Source organism: Oncorhynchus clarkii, chromosome 3, assembly GCF_045791955.1.
Source record: "Oncorhynchus clarkii lewisi isolate Uvic-CL-2024 chromosome 3, UVic_Ocla_1.0, whole genome shotgun sequence".
In the NCBI taxonomy this organism is placed as follows: domain Eukaryota; kingdom Metazoa; phylum Chordata; class Actinopteri; order Salmoniformes; family Salmonidae; genus Oncorhynchus; species Oncorhynchus clarkii.
Genome location: NC_092149.1, coordinates 18,967,654 through 18,986,656, shown reverse-complemented (window position 1 = coordinate 18,986,656; position 19,003 = coordinate 18,967,654). Strand labels below are relative to the sequence as shown.

General features: G+C 41.7%; 1 protein-coding gene across 4 annotated transcripts; it reads right to left on the bottom strand.

Moving 5' to 3' along the window:
- Window positions 1–2,135: 2,135 nt before the first annotated feature.
- On the bottom strand, window positions 2,136–13,304 carry LOC139390168 (B-cell receptor CD22-like). 4 transcript variants are annotated; one of them, XM_071137428.1, is made up of 11 exons: window positions 12,897–13,304; window positions 6,852–6,904; window positions 6,690–6,765; window positions 6,002–6,364; window positions 5,521–5,811; window positions 5,001–5,249; window positions 4,234–4,503; window positions 4,025–4,121; window positions 3,845–3,931; window positions 3,625–3,700; window positions 2,136–3,499 (listed from the first exon to the last, which is right to left on the bottom strand). In XM_071137428.1, the coding sequence occupies exons 2-11, from the start codon at window positions 6,876–6,878 to the stop codon at window positions 3,434–3,436; spliced, it is 1,602 nt and encodes a 533-aa protein (XP_070993529.1). In that variant the 5' UTR covers window positions 6,879–6,904; window positions 12,897–13,304; the 3' UTR covers window positions 2,136–3,433. The 4 variants fall into 4 exon arrangements, with proteins under 4 accessions (XP_070993529.1, XP_070993510.1, XP_070993520.1 ...); XM_071137409.1 differs by having other exon boundaries at window positions 4,228–4,503; window positions 12,897–12,987; XM_071137419.1 differs by lacking the exon at window positions 12,897–13,304 and having other exon boundaries at window positions 6,852–6,978.
- Between the last annotated feature and the right edge of the window lie 5,699 nt (window positions 13,305–19,003).

The window sequence follows — 19,003 nt, the reverse complement described above, 5'->3', positions numbered from 1 at the left end:
ATCTGTGCAAGCCTAACCTTGACCGTGTGGCATTAATCCTTGACAGTTAAAAGAAGGTGTCTACATCAAACAGTTTTCACTGACTTCTCTCCCCATAGGAATACATTGCCTGCAACCCTAAATTCAACCTGAAGCCTATGTGGGTTATGAATGTCTTATGAACCTGTCTTCGATGACAGTCCATCAGACCACTATGAGGTCTACCTGTGTCGATTCTAAGCATCCTGGAGCAACCGGAAGTGGTTAAAACCACCGTCAAAGTGTTTTTCCATAACCAACCAGCAGTTTGTGATAAATAGTGCATTCAACCCTGTGTAAATCAGTCAGTTCTTAACGTATAGACTTAAAACTCAGGATTCTGTAAAAGCCTACTCAAATGAGGATGTGTGTACTACGAGTGAGGATGTGTGTATATGTCTACTTTTAGCTTCCTGTGCCAAACGGAAGGGCCTTTAATTGGGGTCACAGTATCTGTTTTGAAGGTTAAAAAAGTCACATCTTTCCAAAACTTCATATGTGTGACTAGGTAACCCTCATGAACTGTAAATCAGTCATTTCTCCCAACAGATGTCAAAGACAAACCTCTCACACACACACACACACACACACACACACACACACACACACACACACACACACACACACACACACACACACACACACACACACACACACACACACACATACACACACACACACACACACACACACACACACACACACACACACAGCAAGGATGGAGTGACAACGTGCGGTGCTTAAAGACACAGAGCCTGCAATGGCATTACCATAATCTCTAGGCTGTGCCGAGTTCAACGAGATGCCCCGCTCTGACTGCAATATTTTTTCATAATGGTATATTCACTCAGCGCCACAACAAGCACTGCAGCAGTAATGAATGAGTAGGAAAGCGTATCTATAGGCTTGCGTTGTGGTTATTATTAGCGGCTTGGGTATTTTTGAATATCAAGGAATATTTCACCTTCTCTTCATAGGATGGAACTCGAGTTCGCCATCAGCTGGAAGATGGTGTCCCCTTTTGGTCAGTGTCAGCTGAGGAAAGGCGTAGCGGAGGCAAGCCTTCAGTCTTCTGCTCTCTCCCTCGGCTGAGACTGACCATCAGATGCAGGCACAATCAGCCCAGTAAAATAAAAATAAAAAGCAAATTATTTAAATGTATGCTCACTCAGCTGTGCTTCACAAGTAATATAACAACAGCTCTATTACCGGTGTGATCACATAGCCTAACACAAATTTTGAAATGTAATTTTAAAAAATGGCCCAAACAACGATGTATTGGCAGGGCAATTCAAGAAAGCCCAAATACAGTGACAATATATTGGTCCTATATCATACTGCACAAACGTCACTGCTACAGTACTGTTTTTAATTGGTTATTGTTGCATAGGCTTCCATCTTTTAAGTCATGTTAAAAAATAAAATCTGAGCAGTAGATCTCGGGTTGCATTTTGACTCAAAGTGATCTTGACTCAGAGAAGGTTGGTGACCACTGTTCTAGAGTTTTCCCTGTTAACATTTACCTTTACTGTGGCAATTGTGATTGAATCAACGCAATATTAGCTACTTTCAATGCAACATACCGAAACAAAACAAACTATGCAACAGATTTTATTGTAGGCAGAATGCATCAGAGTAGGATTCTATTGTATTGACATTCACTACTCAGCCCATACTCTAGTCTACACAGACTGTACTCTACACAAACTGGTGCAGCATTACAATCAGAGCTGCAGTAGGACTATACGCAAATAGACCATTGCCGTATATGGATCGGTGCCATTTACTTTGAACTGGACTGTGTTTCTAGCATTTAGCGGTCATGAGTAGATGAGCTTGTTTTGAGATCAAAGCGAGAGTTGCATGTAGCCACATTTGCACATTATGTTCACATCCTTTGCTAGTTAGTGTGTTTTTAGCCCAGTTATAGATAATTTGTAGTCAGCAATGGAGGAGTGATTGCTTCCTACATACACTTTGAGACATCTTAGAAAAGTGAGTTAGGTAAAGAGCTTTTTTGTTTGTATTAAAGGAGCTGTGTTGTATTTTGACACAGGTTTAAATAAGCTAAGTAGCCAATAGACAGAGGGTAGAATAATTTGTCTGATTCTCTGTAATAATGGTATGGGAATAATAATGCATTTTATTTTGTAAAGATGTTTCTTGCATCAAACACCACCACATTTTCAGTCACCTCCTTCTCTGAAGGACAAGTGGATTAACAGGTTAATATCAAGCCCTGCATGTTTTTTTAAATATTTTTTTTACGTCTCATGGAATGTAGGCCTACATTGAACAATTGGATGCTACTGTAGGCTGAATGATAGAACAGCTATTTCCATGTTAAAATGTAATGGGATGCATTTTCTCCAATGTTTTTGATGGTAAATCACTTTAGTAGGCCTACATTATGATCAAATAGCCACAGTACCCTGTGCTTCAAATGAGTGGTATTGTGCAGCTCTACAGTGGATGGTTAGGAAAAATCCACTTGAACGCCCCTCCAACTGGTAATTACTAGTTAAATCAGCCATGTACCCTTGTGACAAGAAGAATGGAAGCTTGTTGTGTGCAACAGGGAGGGTCAGTTGAATGCAAGATTTACAAATAACTTAAAAAATGGCCAAAAGAGTATAACCAGCTCGCCTGCTTTTACACTATAGTTTAAAAAGGAATAGTTCCACTATATTAAAACGAGAGTTCAGATCACGTAACAGACAAAGGAATCACTTTTCACATAAAATAAAGAATAATCTTCAGAAATAACTTCATCAAAAGCAACAAAATGACTAGGGCTTTACAGTGATGGTGAAAACTGAGTATTTTTTGGGGTTACTGGGTTCAAATCTTTCTAGAAGTCACAGGGGGTGCATGGAGGAAGATGAATTTTGACATATTTGTAGTAATTTAAACGCATTTAAATGTTTGTTAGTGCCTTTGGTTGTTAGTGCTTTTGGTTTGTGTACAAATAAAACATGCATTTTGACTGAATACATTGTAGAGGTGGCCGCCTATTAGAAGACTTTTAGAAGCTTTATGGCTTCCCATGAGACGGAATGTCATGCCAGTTAATGTGTTAGGTGGTGTTCTGTAATTAACAGTTCAGCTTGTACACAGTTCTGCAGTCTTCATGAGACTGACATAAGTGTATGTGATACCAAAGAGCCTGAATCATCTAAGCCATTGATAATTTAAAAAAAATACTTGTAAAAGCCATAACACAAACCCACAATCCAAATAAGATTGTGCCATTTTCTTTAGCCTTTAGAACCATGGAGCAACATAAAGCTAACAAATATAAGCAGTCAGCTGTTCTGCTACATTGACTTAAAATGTTAATATTTTACTGGAACCTTTGACAGACTGAGTACCACTGCCTCTGGGCCAGCTGACTTCCACATGCTTCCTGTTGTGTTCATACATTAGCATAGACTGCATCGTCTCCATCAACACACTCGTATGGGTCGCCATCCTCTTCAGCCTACAGGTAACCGGATCAGAGATACTATCATCAACAACACCTCTATTGTTTAATCCTTTGTGTCTCCTCAGATCTCAGATCTTTACAACACCTGTACATGTCTGCAGTAGGCCTACAGTACATACCTCCATGTTTCCATATAGCTGATCGTTGGTGTAATAGTTTGTGTGGATTTCACTGCTGGTGTCTTTCTGCTCTTTCCTGTGGATAGAGTTAGGACAACTCTCAGATGTATTCCCGTCATTTGATAAGACACTACAAGAGTAAATGTAGGCTAATGGGCTATAACAACTCAGCAGGATGTATATATTATGATCACAGATAGAACAGCCTGTAGAAAAATACCTTGATGGTGAGGGATGTGAAAAAGCACCCTTGGCTGTGTCCACGTCCTGCTTGCTGGTTACTGGCTGGTCACTACGACTCCTCCTACTGTTGAGAAAAATAATGTGAAGTTATCAAAACAAAACAAACAAACGCAAATCTATATAACTCCTTCCAAAAATAAATAAAATAGTAACTTACCCCTTCTTGTTCAATAGGCAAGCTGACATGGAAATTAGTATTACTACCACCACTAATGCAGCAATACCAATTGAAACGTACAGCATTGACATCTTATCTGTCCAAAAATAAATACATTTGTTTTATTAATGTACCAATGATATCCTTTATGATGTTAATACTGTATGTAATACTTCATTTATGATGCACTTCCCCCACTGTACCTTTACCATTTGTGGACACAGTGAAGGACAAGGTGGCATTGCCCTGTGTGTTGCTGGCATGGCAGTGGACGGTCTCGGAGAAGCCTAGTGCCCTCTGTAGGGTCACCATGGTAATTGACCCATGCCTCTCCACTCTGGTACTGGGCAAGGTGGGCAGGGGTCCATCTGGAAGAGACCACTCCACGGTGCCGGGGGGCTCCGAGTCCACAATGCACAGACAGGTTACCGTGGAGATGTCTGAAGTGCAGGCGGAGCCCACTTTGATCTCAGGGGGGTCTGGGATGAGAATGATAAACAGTTTGGTTTTAACTGAACATGTAGTGCTACATCCTGAAGAGATTTGTCTTTATATTATATACACAGAAAGGACATGCTCCTTATTAACCAAATCTCTAGCCACTTTAATAATTAAAAATGGGATGTAATAAATGTATCACAAGTCACTTTAAACAATGCCACTTTATATAATGTTTACATACCCTACATTACTCATCTTATATGTATATACTGTACTCTATACCATCTACTGCATCTTGACTATGCCGTTTGGCCATTGCTCATCCATATATGTATATGTACATATTCTTATTCATTCCTTTACACTTGTGGTAGGTAGTTGTTTTGAAATTGTTTATATTACTTGTTAGATATTACTGCATGGTCGGAACTAGAAGCACAAGCATTTCGCTACACTCGCATTAACATCTGCTAACCATGTGTATGTGACCAATAAAATTTGATTTGATTTGATTTGAATGGCTGCATCTACTTACACTCTACATTGAGCTTCAGTGAGCTGGAGTGGCCTTGTCCCTCTGTGTTGATGGCAGTGCAGTAGAGGGCTTCAGTGAGTCTGGTCACATTCTCCAGTGTGATGGTAGGTCCAGTGGGCAGAGGTCCTCTGCTGTTGTGCCAGCGGTAACTGTGGGCAGCAGGGTTACTGTCACTGGAGCATCTCAGCTCCACAGAGTCTCCCTCCTTCACACTGGACACTCCCTCCACCTTCACATCCACTGGGGCATCTATGAATCACAACATTAGTAAGAATTCTATTACTATGTAATAAACATCTTAGGACAGATAACGTGTATCAATCACATGCTAAATCTATTTCAGATGTAAAAAGGAAGTATGCCAAATCCAGACTCTGGACAAAGTGCATGTTTCCTTTTCAAAGAAGTTACATTGAATTTCTTCTTTCACTTTTGTCTTATGCACAGAAGCATTCTGTTTTCACAGAAGTGAAAGTGTAAATCTTCCAGTGTTATTAACACACAGGTGTGGTGCACTTACATTTGACATTGAGAGTTTTGGACATTTTCACTGGCTTCACTCCCCTGTGTTCTGCTGTGCAGACCAGAGACTGGTTGTGATCAGTGATGCTGGGGGTAAAGGTCAGGGATGATGTCACTTTCCACTGGCCGTTGGTCAGCTGCTGTGATTGGACACTGGGTGTTCCGGAGTGGCTCCAGGTGAGGAGAGGGGAATCAGATGGACAGGAGTGAGACACAGAGCAGGAGGCAGACAGCTCCACCCCCAACTTCACCTCCTCCCTCACTGACAGAGAGGGGGGGTCTGGAGAGCCTGAAATCAGCAAAGAAAAGATAACAGTTATTGCAGTTCTCTTGAGGTGTGCATCCACTACTTCTTAGTTCTGTCCTTTCAGTAATATAATTTTAATCTACAATAAGCTATAACTATCATTTGGGTAAATAATGGGATACTATAATACAACAAAACATTATCCTTGTCAATTTTTACCCTGGGAACTTACTGCTCACTGCAATGGAGACCGTGTCATGCATGTAGGAATACTTGTTTTGGTCTTTAATTTCAACCCTGAAATGAAAAGGTCCTTTGTCACTGCGATGGAGGGGGTCGATTCTGAGAGAGCAGTTCTTCTGCCAGAGGTCTCCCACCAGCTCTGTACGACCCCTGTAGTCTTTGATGATGTTGGAGCTGTCTGGGTGGTATATAGTATCATGGGTGCCTTTGAACCAGATGCCAGTGAATTTGGAGGGCTTCTTCTCTGGTTCTGGGTAGTTGAATGAGCAGGGTATCACGATGCATGAGCCCTGCAGGCCGGATACTGAGCTGGGCACCTCAGCAGTCCATGACGAGGCTTCAACTCCCATCACTCAAATAGCAGTAGGGGAAATGTTAATAAGAGTTGTTGGACACAGTCAATGAATGCAAGTATAATAAATATAATCCCTGATCTTCCGTGGGCTAGTCAAGGGGAACGATTTGAACAAATCAAGAGGCCATTTTATTGTTCATTTTGTTCTATTAATATTTGAAAGGGGGAGCCCCTCAAGGTTAGTAATACTAATGCACCTTTTGCTACCCGCTACCTTTCACTATTCTTTTTAACTCTCACCACATTGTTTTGTATTTTGTTGTGTGTAATTTTATAAATACATTTTAAAAAATTACTTTATACATCTAAATTTGTATCCTACCTCCAAGCCAAATGCAATGAATAAGAAAAGGCCATATTAATGTTTCACTCCGCATCCCCTCCTCTTTGTGCAGGACCTGAGGGAATAATTATTATTTTATTATCACTAGAATGTTAGCATTTCCTTTGACACGTTTTAATGTCTAAAAGCCAAATCACTTACTTGCATAGTTGAATCTTTCTTTCTCATGTCAGATAACCACTCTCCTTCAGAGACTAAGGGATTTGACATATAAAGGAAATATTAGCATCCTGCTCACACTTCCCATTTCACATATAACGTGATTTCTTTATTTTTGCTATCAGGACTTCCCATATTTTGTCTCTGACTGATGGTGGGGTGATTTAACTGTTCCATTGAGGGTTAACCCACTAAAGTGTAATGTCTTTGAGAATATGTGTTTTGACTGTTTTCCAAATGGCTAAACTCAAAGGTTTTCAGAAGCTAAGGGTGAAATCTCTTGAAATCAGTAAAGAATCTTGTAAGATTGTTACCGTACCATTCCGCCATGTTAACTTTAGTCAGGGCTATTACTCACACTCCGTTAGTAGCACTAAAACCACATGATTAACTCAAACGTTTTATCATATGCATTGCAATTCAATTTCCTTCAAACAATCTACTTGTGATCAAGTATTTCACATCCTGTATCATGATCCGTGCTGTGACCATTATAGATATGATGATAGTCACGTCTATTATAGGGATTGGATGAAGCTCAGTGTTAAATTCAAATCCCCCTATCACCCTAACTAAGCCAATATTAATTTATTTAATCTTTATGACACCAATATGACACCAATATCTATGAAAATTCACAAATCAACTAGATTGGAGGTACACAACACACCTGTCAACAACAAAAAAGGGGGGGGGTATGAATTGGGCTGTTTGAGAAGGTTCGAATCCGAAGCAACCTGCCTACACATAGTTTAAAGTGCAATAGACCCCTTTTCAGTACACAACACACTGATGTCACACACATTCAACATAAATCTAGACTATGTTTTTATTACTTCTAAACAAAAACCTTTTTGGGGTTCTCATACACTTACAATTATGTTTTGATTCTTGCTTGAACATCGTTGTGATCTTGTACAATAACTAACTTGGATGCAGCAGTTGTTAGTTAGAATACTAACACTAATTGATATAGGCTGTAGCAAAAGTTAGCCAAAGAGTAATTTTACTGGTTGAAGTTGAAGTGTTTTTTACGTCGATCCCGGAGCAAACATCAATTATTCTGGAGCTAGCCAGCTGAAGAGTTCCATCAGCCTCTCCTGGGCTACAATCACCTATCCGGACCCGTTTTACTGCTGATGCGGAGCACCACCGGGCCTTCACGACTGGACTACCGACGTTATCTGTCCGAGGGAGTTATCCAACTGGCCCCTCCGTCGCAACGTTACCTGAACGTCCATTTGCGGCCCGCTAATCGTTAGCTGTCTTATCGGCTGCTATCTGAATAGGTCTATCGGACCATTTTTCTTGGGTCACTATAACTATCTATTTTGCCAATTGGATTGATCCCCTCTTCTACACGGAATCCCACTAATCTACCGACAGAAACGTACGAGGTGGCTAAAAACAGACCTCCATCCTCTGCTAGCTTGCTACCAATGGCCCGGCTAGCTGTCTGAATCGCCGTGACCCCAACCAACCTCACTACTCAGTGGACCCTTATGATCACTCGGCTAAGCATGCCGCTCCTTAATTTCAATATGCCTTGTCCATTGCTGTTCTGGTTAGTGTTAATTGGCTGTAGAGCCTCTAACCCTGCTCACTATACCTTATCCAACCTTTCAGTTCCACCACCCGCATATGCGATGACATCACCTGGATTCAATGATGTTTCTAGAGACAATATCTCTCTCATCATCACTCAATACCTAGGTTTACCTCCACTGTATTCACATCCTACCATACCTTTGTCTGTACATTATACCTTGAAGCTATTTTATCGCCCCCAGAAACCTCCTTTTACTCTCTGTTCCAGACGTTCTAGACGACCAATTCCCATAGCTTTTAGCTGTACCCTTATCCTACTCCTCTGTTCCTCTGGTGATGTAGAGGTGAATCCAGGCTCCACTCCTATTCCCCAGGCGCTCTCTTTTGATGACTTCTGTAACCGTAATAGCCTTGTTAACATTAGAAGCCTCCTCCCTAAGTTTGTTTTGTTCACTGCTTTAGCACTCTGCCAACCAGGATGTTGTAGCCGTGTCTGAATCCTGGCTTAGGAAGACCACCAAAAATTCTGACATTTCCCATTCCCATCACATTTTCAGACAAGACAGAACAGCGGTGTTGCAATCTACTGCAAAGATAGGACAGAACTCTGCAGGCTACTATCCAGGTCTGTACCCAAACAATTTGGGTACAGTTTGGGTACTTTTAAAAATCCACCCCTCTAAAAACAAGTCTCTCACCATTGCCGCCTGCTACAGACCACCCTATGCCCCCAGCTGTGCTCTGGACACCATATGTGAACTGATTTCCCCCCCCCCATCTATCTTCCAAGCCTTCCCCATTTCTCCTTCTCCCAAATCCAGTCAGCTGATGTTCTGAAAGAGCTGCAAAATCTGGACCCCAATAAATCAGCCGGGCTAGACAATCTGGACACTTTCTTTCTAAAATGATCTCCCGAAATTGCCACCCCTATTACTAGCCTGTTCAACCTCTTTCGTGTCATCTGAGATTCCCAAAGATTGGAAAGCAGCTGCGGTCATCCCCCTCTTCAAAGGGGGGGACACTCTTGACCCAAACTGCTACAGACCTGTATCTATCCTACCCTGCCTTTCTAAGGTCTTCAAAAGCCAAGTCAGCAAACAGATTACCGACCATTTCGAATTCCACCATACCTTCTCCGCTATGCAATCTTGTTTCAGAGCTGGTCATGGGTACACCTCAGCCACGCTCAAGGTCCTAAACGATATCTTAATCGCCATCGATAAGAAACAATACTGTGCAGCCGTATTCATTGACCTGGCCAAGGCTTTCGACTATGTCAATCACCACATCCTCATCGGCAGACTCGACAGCCTTGGTTTCTCGATTTACTGCCTTTTTTTGCCTTTACCTCCCTTATCTCACCTCACTCGCTCACATTGTATACAGACTTATTTTTCTACTGTATTATTGATTGTATGTTTGTTTTACTCCATGTGTAACTCTGTGTTGTTGTATGTGTTGAACTGCTTTGCTTTATCTTGGCCAGGTCGCAATTGTAAATGAGATCTTGTTCTCAACTTGCCTACCTGGTTAAATAAAGGTGAAGTAAAATAAAATAAATAAGTATAATGCAGTTGATTTGCGATTATGACAAAACATATTAAGCAAGATATTCATACGAGCCTTAAAATCCAATTATAATCCAAAAGCAGTGTGAAATGTACTCATAAGCAACATGTAAATAGAGTGTTTTTTTTGCTGCCGTTCTTTAAGATCTCCCCCTTGTTCTGCCACCAACTTGCGCGCATCGCCCTCATGCGGCAATGTTTGCAAACACAGAAAGGGGTCTTTACCCAACATACACTACATGACCAAAAGTACGTGAACACCTGATCATCTAACATCTCATTCCAAAATCACAGGCATTAACTTGGAGTTGGTCCCCCCTTTGCTGTTGCTTTAACAGCCTCCACTCTTCTGGGAAGGCTTTCCACTAGATTTCTGATAGGACTTGCTTCCATTCACCACAAGAGCATTAGCCAGGTCGAGCACTGATGTTGGGCAATTAGGTCTGGCTCGTATTCGGCATTCCAATTCATCTCAAAGGTGTTCGATGGGGTGGAGGTCAGGGCTCTGTGCAGGCCAGTCAAGTTCTTCCACACCAATCTCGACAAACAATTTCTGTATTGACCTCGCTTTGTGCACGTGGGCATTGTCATGCTGAAACACAGGAAAGTGTTGCCACAAAATTGGAAGCACAGAATCGTCTAGAATGTAATTGTATGCTGTAGCATTACAATTTCCCTTCACTGGGCCTAGCCTGAACCATGAAAAACAGCCCCATACCGTTTTTCCTCCTCCAACAAACAGCTGGCAGTATGCATTGGGGCAGGTAGCATTCTCCTGGCATCCGCCAAACCTAGATTTGTCCGTCAGACTGCTAGATGGTGAAGAGTGATTCATCACTCCAGAGAACGCGTTTCCACTTCTCCAGAGTCTAATGCTAGCGACCTTTACACCGCTCCAGCCGAAAATTGGCATTGTGCATTGTGATCTTAGCCTTGTGTGCAGCTGCTCGGCCATGGAAACCAACTTCATGAAGTTCCCGACTAACAGTTATTGTGCTGGCCTCCCGGGTGGCGCAGTGGTTAAGGGCGCTGTACTGCAGCGCCAGCTGTGCCATCAGAGACTGGGTTCGCGCCCAGGCTCTGTCGTAGGTCCGTGGGGCGACACACAATTGGCCTAGCGTCGCCCAGGTTAGGGAGGGGTTGGCCACTAGGGATGTCCTTGTCTCATCGCACACCAGCGACTCCTGTGGCAGGCCGGGCGCAGTGCGTGCTAACCAAGGTTTCCAGGTGCACGGTGTTTCCTCCGACACATTGGTGCGGCTGGCTTCCGGGTTGGATGCGCGCTGTGTTAAGAAGCAGTGCGGCTTGGTTGGGTTGTGTATCGGAGGACGCATGACTTTCAACCTTCGTCTCTCCCGAGCCCGTATGAGACAGCCTCCACTCTTCTGGGAAGGCTACTAAAAACAATTGGATACCACGAAATTGGGTAAAAAAAAGTTATTGTGCTGACGTTGCTTCCAGAGACAGATTTGCCAAATGCAATTATTGAGCTGGAGTAAACTGCCAGATCATAGTCGAACCAGGGGCTGAACGTGTTTTTAATTCTTATTTTCTTTATGGGCATATATACCACTGAAAAGGTATAGAGGGATCAAGCTGATTCTATACCAATTTACAGAGGCCAGGTCATGAAGGAAAGTTTGCTCATTGAAGATTTTTAGCAAGCGTCTATGACAAATCAGGACAAGTCGTTTCACTGAGCAGCCATTACAAACACAGGCTGTAAAACAGTGATAACTAAGGTCATTACAGAAAAGCAGCAGACTGATACCTATCAGGATTATTTGTAAGGATAACATCAAGGAGAGTAGCCTTTTCTGGGTGTTTGGAGTCATCTTCTGGGATTGGTAATAATCTGAGAAAGATTTAAGGAGTCCCATTGCTTAAGGACTTGGGCAGGTGGTTTAAGCACATCCCAGTTTAAGTCACCTAGCAGGACAAATTCAGCCTTAGTGTAAGGGGCCAGGACAGAGCTTAGGGCATTTAGGGTACATGCCAGTGCTGATGGTGGCCAATAACACCCAGCAACAGTCAGAATTATTTGAAAGTTTAATGAATAAAACCAGCAAATCATTTTGTTTGGAGACAACCGAGCACTGAAGGTGTTCCTTGGAAATGATTGCAGCTCCACATTTGGAAGATCTGTCTTGACAAAAAAAGGTTATAACCAGAAAGGTTAACAGTGTTCAAAACACTCTTAACCACGTCTCTGGAGATGTGATCGCACACATAATACAATCAGGGCACGACAGAGGACATCTGAATGTGCAGTCGATGGCAAAAAAGATCATATTGTACAGCAATTTCATCAGGTAACATGAATACAAAGGCGAACTGTTTCGCTTCCAGACAAGGCTCCGCTGACAGCCAGATTTAGCAGTGTTCAGGTTTTGGGACTGCTGTTGGGACAGCTTTTTGTAGGCCTTAACCGTTTGTGGGCAACTTTTGTCATCGTTATAGTGCAATTAATGTGTTGTGTCTTGGCTTTGCATACATGCATGCCCCCCCCCCCCCATTTTTTTAGTTTGTTTGCCCCAATCAAGATTTACATGCTAAAATCACCAAGTGATGCATCACATTAGTTACTTATATTTTCCTGCATAAGAAAAAGCAGGAAATGCATCACTTATTCCTCTACTGCCATTCATTCCAATCAGACTGGTTTGGAATTCTCCCCAACCACAATGGCTGGTATTTTCATATGTTCTGGAACTTTGAGGGTTTAACATAGAGATCCTATTAAATTACTAGAGTGGCTATGGCTGTGACTAGGCAGACATTTCACTAATCTATCCCTTCATATTGATAAAGATCATTAGTCAAGCCCCATTCTAAATACAGTAACAGTTCCAAGCAAAAGTGCTGCACAAAGTATATCAAACTCTAACACAATTATTAAAAGTGTCTTTACCTTATGACAATTACTGGTCTTCCAGTAGACATGTGTATGGTGAGAAAGTGTTGGTTCAACATGGAGCGCCCCTCCATCGCTTGTCATGTATGGCTTTTCTAATCAAGTTGAGCAGTGACTCAGTCCAGGAAGTAACAAGTGGTCTAGCTGTAGGACCTCATACATACAGTAGTGGTTATAGTACCTGAATGCATCAACTAAATATTACCATTAACATGATAAATTGTCAAATGTTAGTGAGTAATTAACAGATCACAAGCAAAGAATGTGCTGAACACAAATGCTGTAGAACTTTTACTGCATTCCTGAGTGTAGCCTGCCCCTTTGATGCAAACACTATCAAAAACCCTATGGGTGTCCTATTTCTGTCTTTCAGTGGCTATGTGTTGCATGTAGTAGCCTACACAGGAAGTGTCTTCATGATTCTATGTATTCTTGGGGAGTGAGAGAGAAAGAGAGAGAGAGAACAGTAGAGAATCAGACCAAAGGCCTTGTGTAGGCCTACTCTTTTCACACCACCCCACATGCTCCCTCTCATGGTCAGTCTATGTCACATATCTGATATATTCATATTCTAGGTACTGTAGTCATATGGTCAAGAGGAAAGCCTGACTTACATGTGCAGAGTGGAGGGGTTCGGGAAATTCCAACTCAAACATTTGACAATGTGTAAAATCTCATTTTAATGAAGTAAAATGAACAAATTGAAATAGAGTAAAGACAAGTGTATAGTACGTCCTGACCTATAGACATTGCTGTCAGGTGTGGGTAAAATCACTGGGGAAGAATATGATGTGGCTGTGCATGGTTCTGATTTGTGTGAATGTTTGAGTGTGAAAAACATTGACTCACCCTCCTTGCAGAGAAATGCCAAACCATCCTCTTTCATGTTGATGAAACAATCACTGTCATGCATTGCATGTTTACATTTTTTATTTTTTATCTTAGGCTACCTGGCTAAAATTCTTGCTCACTAGCTTAACTAACATTCATGTGACACTTGGGAGATTCAGAAACAAACATTACAGACTATTAAAATGCAGTGAAACAGATATTTTTTATTTTATGTCTGTTGTTGAACCGTTACACATGTTCATATTCAATCTGATCTGGAGACGAGTTTCAAGATACTTTAGATAACAATTCTCCATCTCAAGTATTCTCCATCTCAAATATTCTCCATCTCAAGTACATACAGTATATCTCAATATGGCCTGTTTTGACAAATTACACTATACTGTATCTGTTTGTACATTCTAATGGACAACAGAAGCACTATGCTGACCTGATTGTCAGGTACACATAAGTGGATTACAGTTGAATGGGGCAACACAAAAACAATAATATACTGTATATATACTCCTCAACTATTATAACTGTATAGCCATTCATATCAGGTTCATTCTGATTCACCCAAGCCGTAGATAAGAATAAAAGCCTTGTGAAAGCCATAACACAAGCCACACCACAAATAAGAATGTACCATATTCTTTATCCATAAAAAAAATAAACCTCACAGATAAGCAGTCAGCTGCTATGCTACATTGGGTTCAAATGTAAATATATAGTACAAGAGTTTCTGAGCCAGCTGACTCCCACATGCTTCCTGTTGAGTTCAAATGTTACCATAGACTGCATGTCTCCACCATCACACTCGTATGGGTCGCAAGCCTATTCAGCCTACAGGAAACCAGATCAGAGATAACAATAATGGTTGTTGTTGATGATATCTTAATCCTTCGTATGTAGAGCAAAATTCTCAGATCTCTACAGTAGCTGTAAACACATGCAGTAGGCTTACAGTCAAGGTGTGAATTTACCGGGGAGCCAGAGGGGGCTCGTTATCTCCCCTAAATTTAAAAAAAGCCTAACTTTGAGGGGTCTCTAATAAATGCTAATTTAACCATTCTCTTATTTATTTGAAATGTAGTGTTAAGTATGTTTTACAGTGGTAAATATGAAAATAAAAGCTTATAAATTAAACAGCACTGTCTACCCATTAGGTTTCTATGGAATCCTGACCTGTTCACCGGACGTGCTACCTGTCCCAGACCTATTATTTGACCATGCTGGTCATTTATGAACATTTGAACATCTTGGCCATGTTCTGTTATAATCTCCACCCGGCACAGCCAGAAGAGGACTGGCCAACCCTCATAGCCTGGTTCCTCTCTAGGTTTTGGTCTTTCTATGGAGTTTTTCCTAGCCAATGTGCTTCAACACCTGTATTGCTTGCTGTTTTGGGTTTTAGGCTGGGTTTCTGTACAGCACTTTGAGATATTAGCTGATGTACGAAGGGCTATATAAATAAAATTGATTTGATCTTAAGGATGTAGGTGGCACAACATGTTCAACTGAAATACCTGTTCATCATTCTCATTCCAGATGCTCCTGAGATCAAAGTGGACTCAGCCTGCACATCAGACATTTCCATGTTTACTTGTCTGTGCATTGTGGAATCGGAGCCCACCGGCACCGTAGAGTGGTCTCTTCCAGCAGGACCCTGCCCAGTACCAGGGTGGAGAGGCATGTGTCAGTTACCATGGTGACCCTTCAGAGGGCACTAGGCTTTTCAGAGACAATCCACTGCCATGCCAGCAAGACACATTGCAATGCCACCTTGTCCTTCACTGTGCCCAGGAGTTACGTAGACTTTTGTTTGTTTTTAGCTGTTTTGTTCTGTTTTTTATATCTTGGTATTATTGTTCTCATCAGTGACAGGAGTCGTAGTGACCAGCTAGTAATCAGAATGCAGGACATGGATGCATCCAAGTGTGCTTCCTCAGAACCCTCACCTTCAAGGTACTGTATTTTTAAAGGCTGTTCTATCTGTGATCATGGCCGCCGGAAGATGTTTATAGGTGGGAGTGTTATTTTTGTTGTTGTCACAGCTATTTTGGTCCACTCATACATGAGTAATAAAGGCCCAGTGCATTACTTTTGTGGCAATTAAAAATATGCAGTACCAGTCAAAAGTTTGGCACACCTACACCATCAAGGGTATTTCTTTATTTTTACTATTTTCTACATTGTAGAATAATAGTGAAGACATCAAAACTATGAAATAACACATATGTAATCATGTAGTAACCAAAAAAGTGTAACTTTGATTTGAACAGAATCTATCCCATAAATATATATACAGTGCCTTGCGAAAGTATTCGGCCCCCTTGAACTTTGTAACCTTTTGCCACATTTCAGGCTTCAAACATAAAGATATAAAACTGTATTTTTTTGTGAAGAATCAACAACAAGTGGGACACAATCATGAAGTGGAACGACATTTATTGTATATTTCAAACTTTTTTAACAAATCAAAAACTGAAAAATTGGGCGTGCAAAATTATTCAGCCCCCTTAAGTTAATACTTTGTAGCGCCACCTTTTGCTGCGATTACAGCTGTAAGTCGCTTGGGGTATGTCTCTATCAGTTTTGCACATCGAGAGACTGAAATTTTTTCCCATTCCTCCTTGCAAAACAGCTAGAGCTCAGTGAGGTTGGATGGAGAGCATTTGTGAACAGCAGTTTTCAGTTCTTTCCACAGATTCTCGATTGGATTCAGGTCTGGACTTTGACTTGGCCATTCTAACACCTGGATATGTTTATTTTTGAACCATTCCGTTGTAGATTTTGCTTTATGTTTTGGATCATTGTCTTGTTGGAAGACAAATCTCCGTCCCAGTCTCAGGTCTTTTGCAGACTCCATCAGGTTTTCTTCCAGAATGGTCCTGCATTTGGCTCCATCCATCTTCCCATCAATTTTAACCATATTCCCTGTCCCTGCTGAAGAAAAGCAGGCCCAAACCATGATGCTGCCACCACCATGTTTGACAGTGGGGATGGTGTGTTCAGCTGTGTTGATTTTACGCCAAACATAACGTTTTGCATTGTTGCCAAAAAGTTCAATTTTGGTTTCATCTGACCAGAGCACCTTCTTCCACATGTTTGGTGTGTCTCCCAGGTGGCTTGTGGCAAACTTTAAACGACACTTTTTATGGATATCTTTAAGAAATGGCTTTCTTCTTGCCACTCTTCCATAAAGGCCAGATTTGTGCAATATACAACTGATTGTTTTCCTATGGACAGAGTCTCCCACCTCAGCTGTAGATCTCTGCAGTTCATCCAGAGTGATCATGGGCCTCTTGGCTGCATCTCTGATCAGTCTTCTCCTTGTATGATCTGAAAGTTTAGAGGGACGGCCAGGTCTTGGTAGATTTGCAGTGGTCTGATACTCCTTCCATTTCAATATTATCGCTTGCACAGTGCTCCTTGGGATGTTTAAAGCTTGGGAAATCTTTTTGTATCCAAATCCGGCTTTAAACTTCTTCACAACAGTATCTCGGACCTGCCTGGTGTGTTCCTTGTTCTTCATGATGCTCTCTGCGCTTTTAACGGACCTCTGAGACTATCACAGTGCAGGTGCATTTATACGGAGACTTGATTACACACAGGTGGATTGTATTTATCATCATTAGTCATTTAGGTCAACATTGGATCATTCAGAGATCCTCACTGAACTTCTGGAGAGAGTTTGCTGCACTGAAAGTAAAGGGGCTGAATAATTTTGCACGCCCAATTTTTCAGTTTTTGATTTGTTAAAAAAGTTTGAAATATCCAATAAATGTCGTTCCACTTCATGATTGTGTCCCACTTGTTGTTGATTCTTCACAAAAAAATACAGTTTTATATGTTTATGTTTGAAGCCTGAAATGTGGCAAAAGGTCGCAAAGTTCAAGGGGGCCGAATACTTTTGCAAGGCACTGTATTTTAGATTTTAGATTCTTCAAAGTAGCCAACCTGTGTCTTGATGACAGCTTTGCACACTCTTGGCATTCTTTCAACCAGCTTCACCTGGAATGCTTTTCCAACTGTCTTGAAGGAGTTCCCACATATGCTGAGCACTTATTGGCTGCTTTTCCTTCACTCCTCCCTGGCCTACAGAACCTCTGCCATCAACAGACTAAATCATCCACCTTTCCATCAGTTGCAGAGGCAAGACACTTCCAAACTCATCTCTGGTAAGAAATAACATTGCTGCAGTTTTTATGTCTCAATTATGTTTACATGACTTCTTACCCTCAAAACATTCATACAATCGTTGTCAGACAGCATTTGTAAGTGGGTTACACAACTAGCACCACCAGTCATTCAGTTGGTTTATACCAGTATGTGTCATTTTTCCTCACATGACACTGATTACAATGTTTTTAAATTCCATATCTCATGTGCTTTGTGAGCCACTACCCCTCTACCTGTCTACAGTAACCTCCTCCTGTCCCATGGGAAACAGTGTGTCCAGCGGCCACATGTCCCACCCTCTTGGGAACCTGTCCTGGGGCCGCCGCAAGGAGGACATGGCCAAGCTGGAGGACTTTCTGGCCAAGCAGGAAGAGGATTTGTTGGCGGTCCCCAAGCATGGCTGTGCCGGGAGCAAGCTGCAGCATCTCGTTAGGAGCAGCTGCATCTGTTACGTCCACCTGCCCATCCCATGCCCTCAGACCAGCAGATTCTGTCTTAACAAGGGAGAGATGTGCAACCCAGCCTTTGTGGAAGACCAGAGTCACCCAGGAAAGAACCACTGACTTCTGTTTACCATGGACAGCTATACAGTAAAGAAGTGAACACTAGAAGAATACCTCTATTCGAATATTGGGACAAACTTTCAAATTTAACTAAGTCTGTTGGGACATTGAACGTCGAGACAGCAATGCCTTTAGGTCAAGACTTACTATACACTTGTTTTTACTCTATTTAATTATGTTAAATTTAGTTAGGTAAATATGTACACACTGGATATTGTTTCACCTCATTTGTTGGAGATGGAATTTCCCACCCCACTCCACTTTGCACATGTAAGTCAGGCTTTCCTCTTGACCATATGACTACAGTACCCATAATATGAATATATCAGATATGTTACATAGACTGACCATGAGAGGGAGCAAGAGGTGGTGTGAAAAGAGTAGGCCTACACAAGCCCTTTGGTCTAATTCTCTACTGTTTTCTCTCTCTCTCACTCCCCAAGAATACATAGAATAATGAAGACACTTGCTGTGTAGGCTACTACATGCAACACATAGCCACTGAAAGACAGAAATAGGACACCC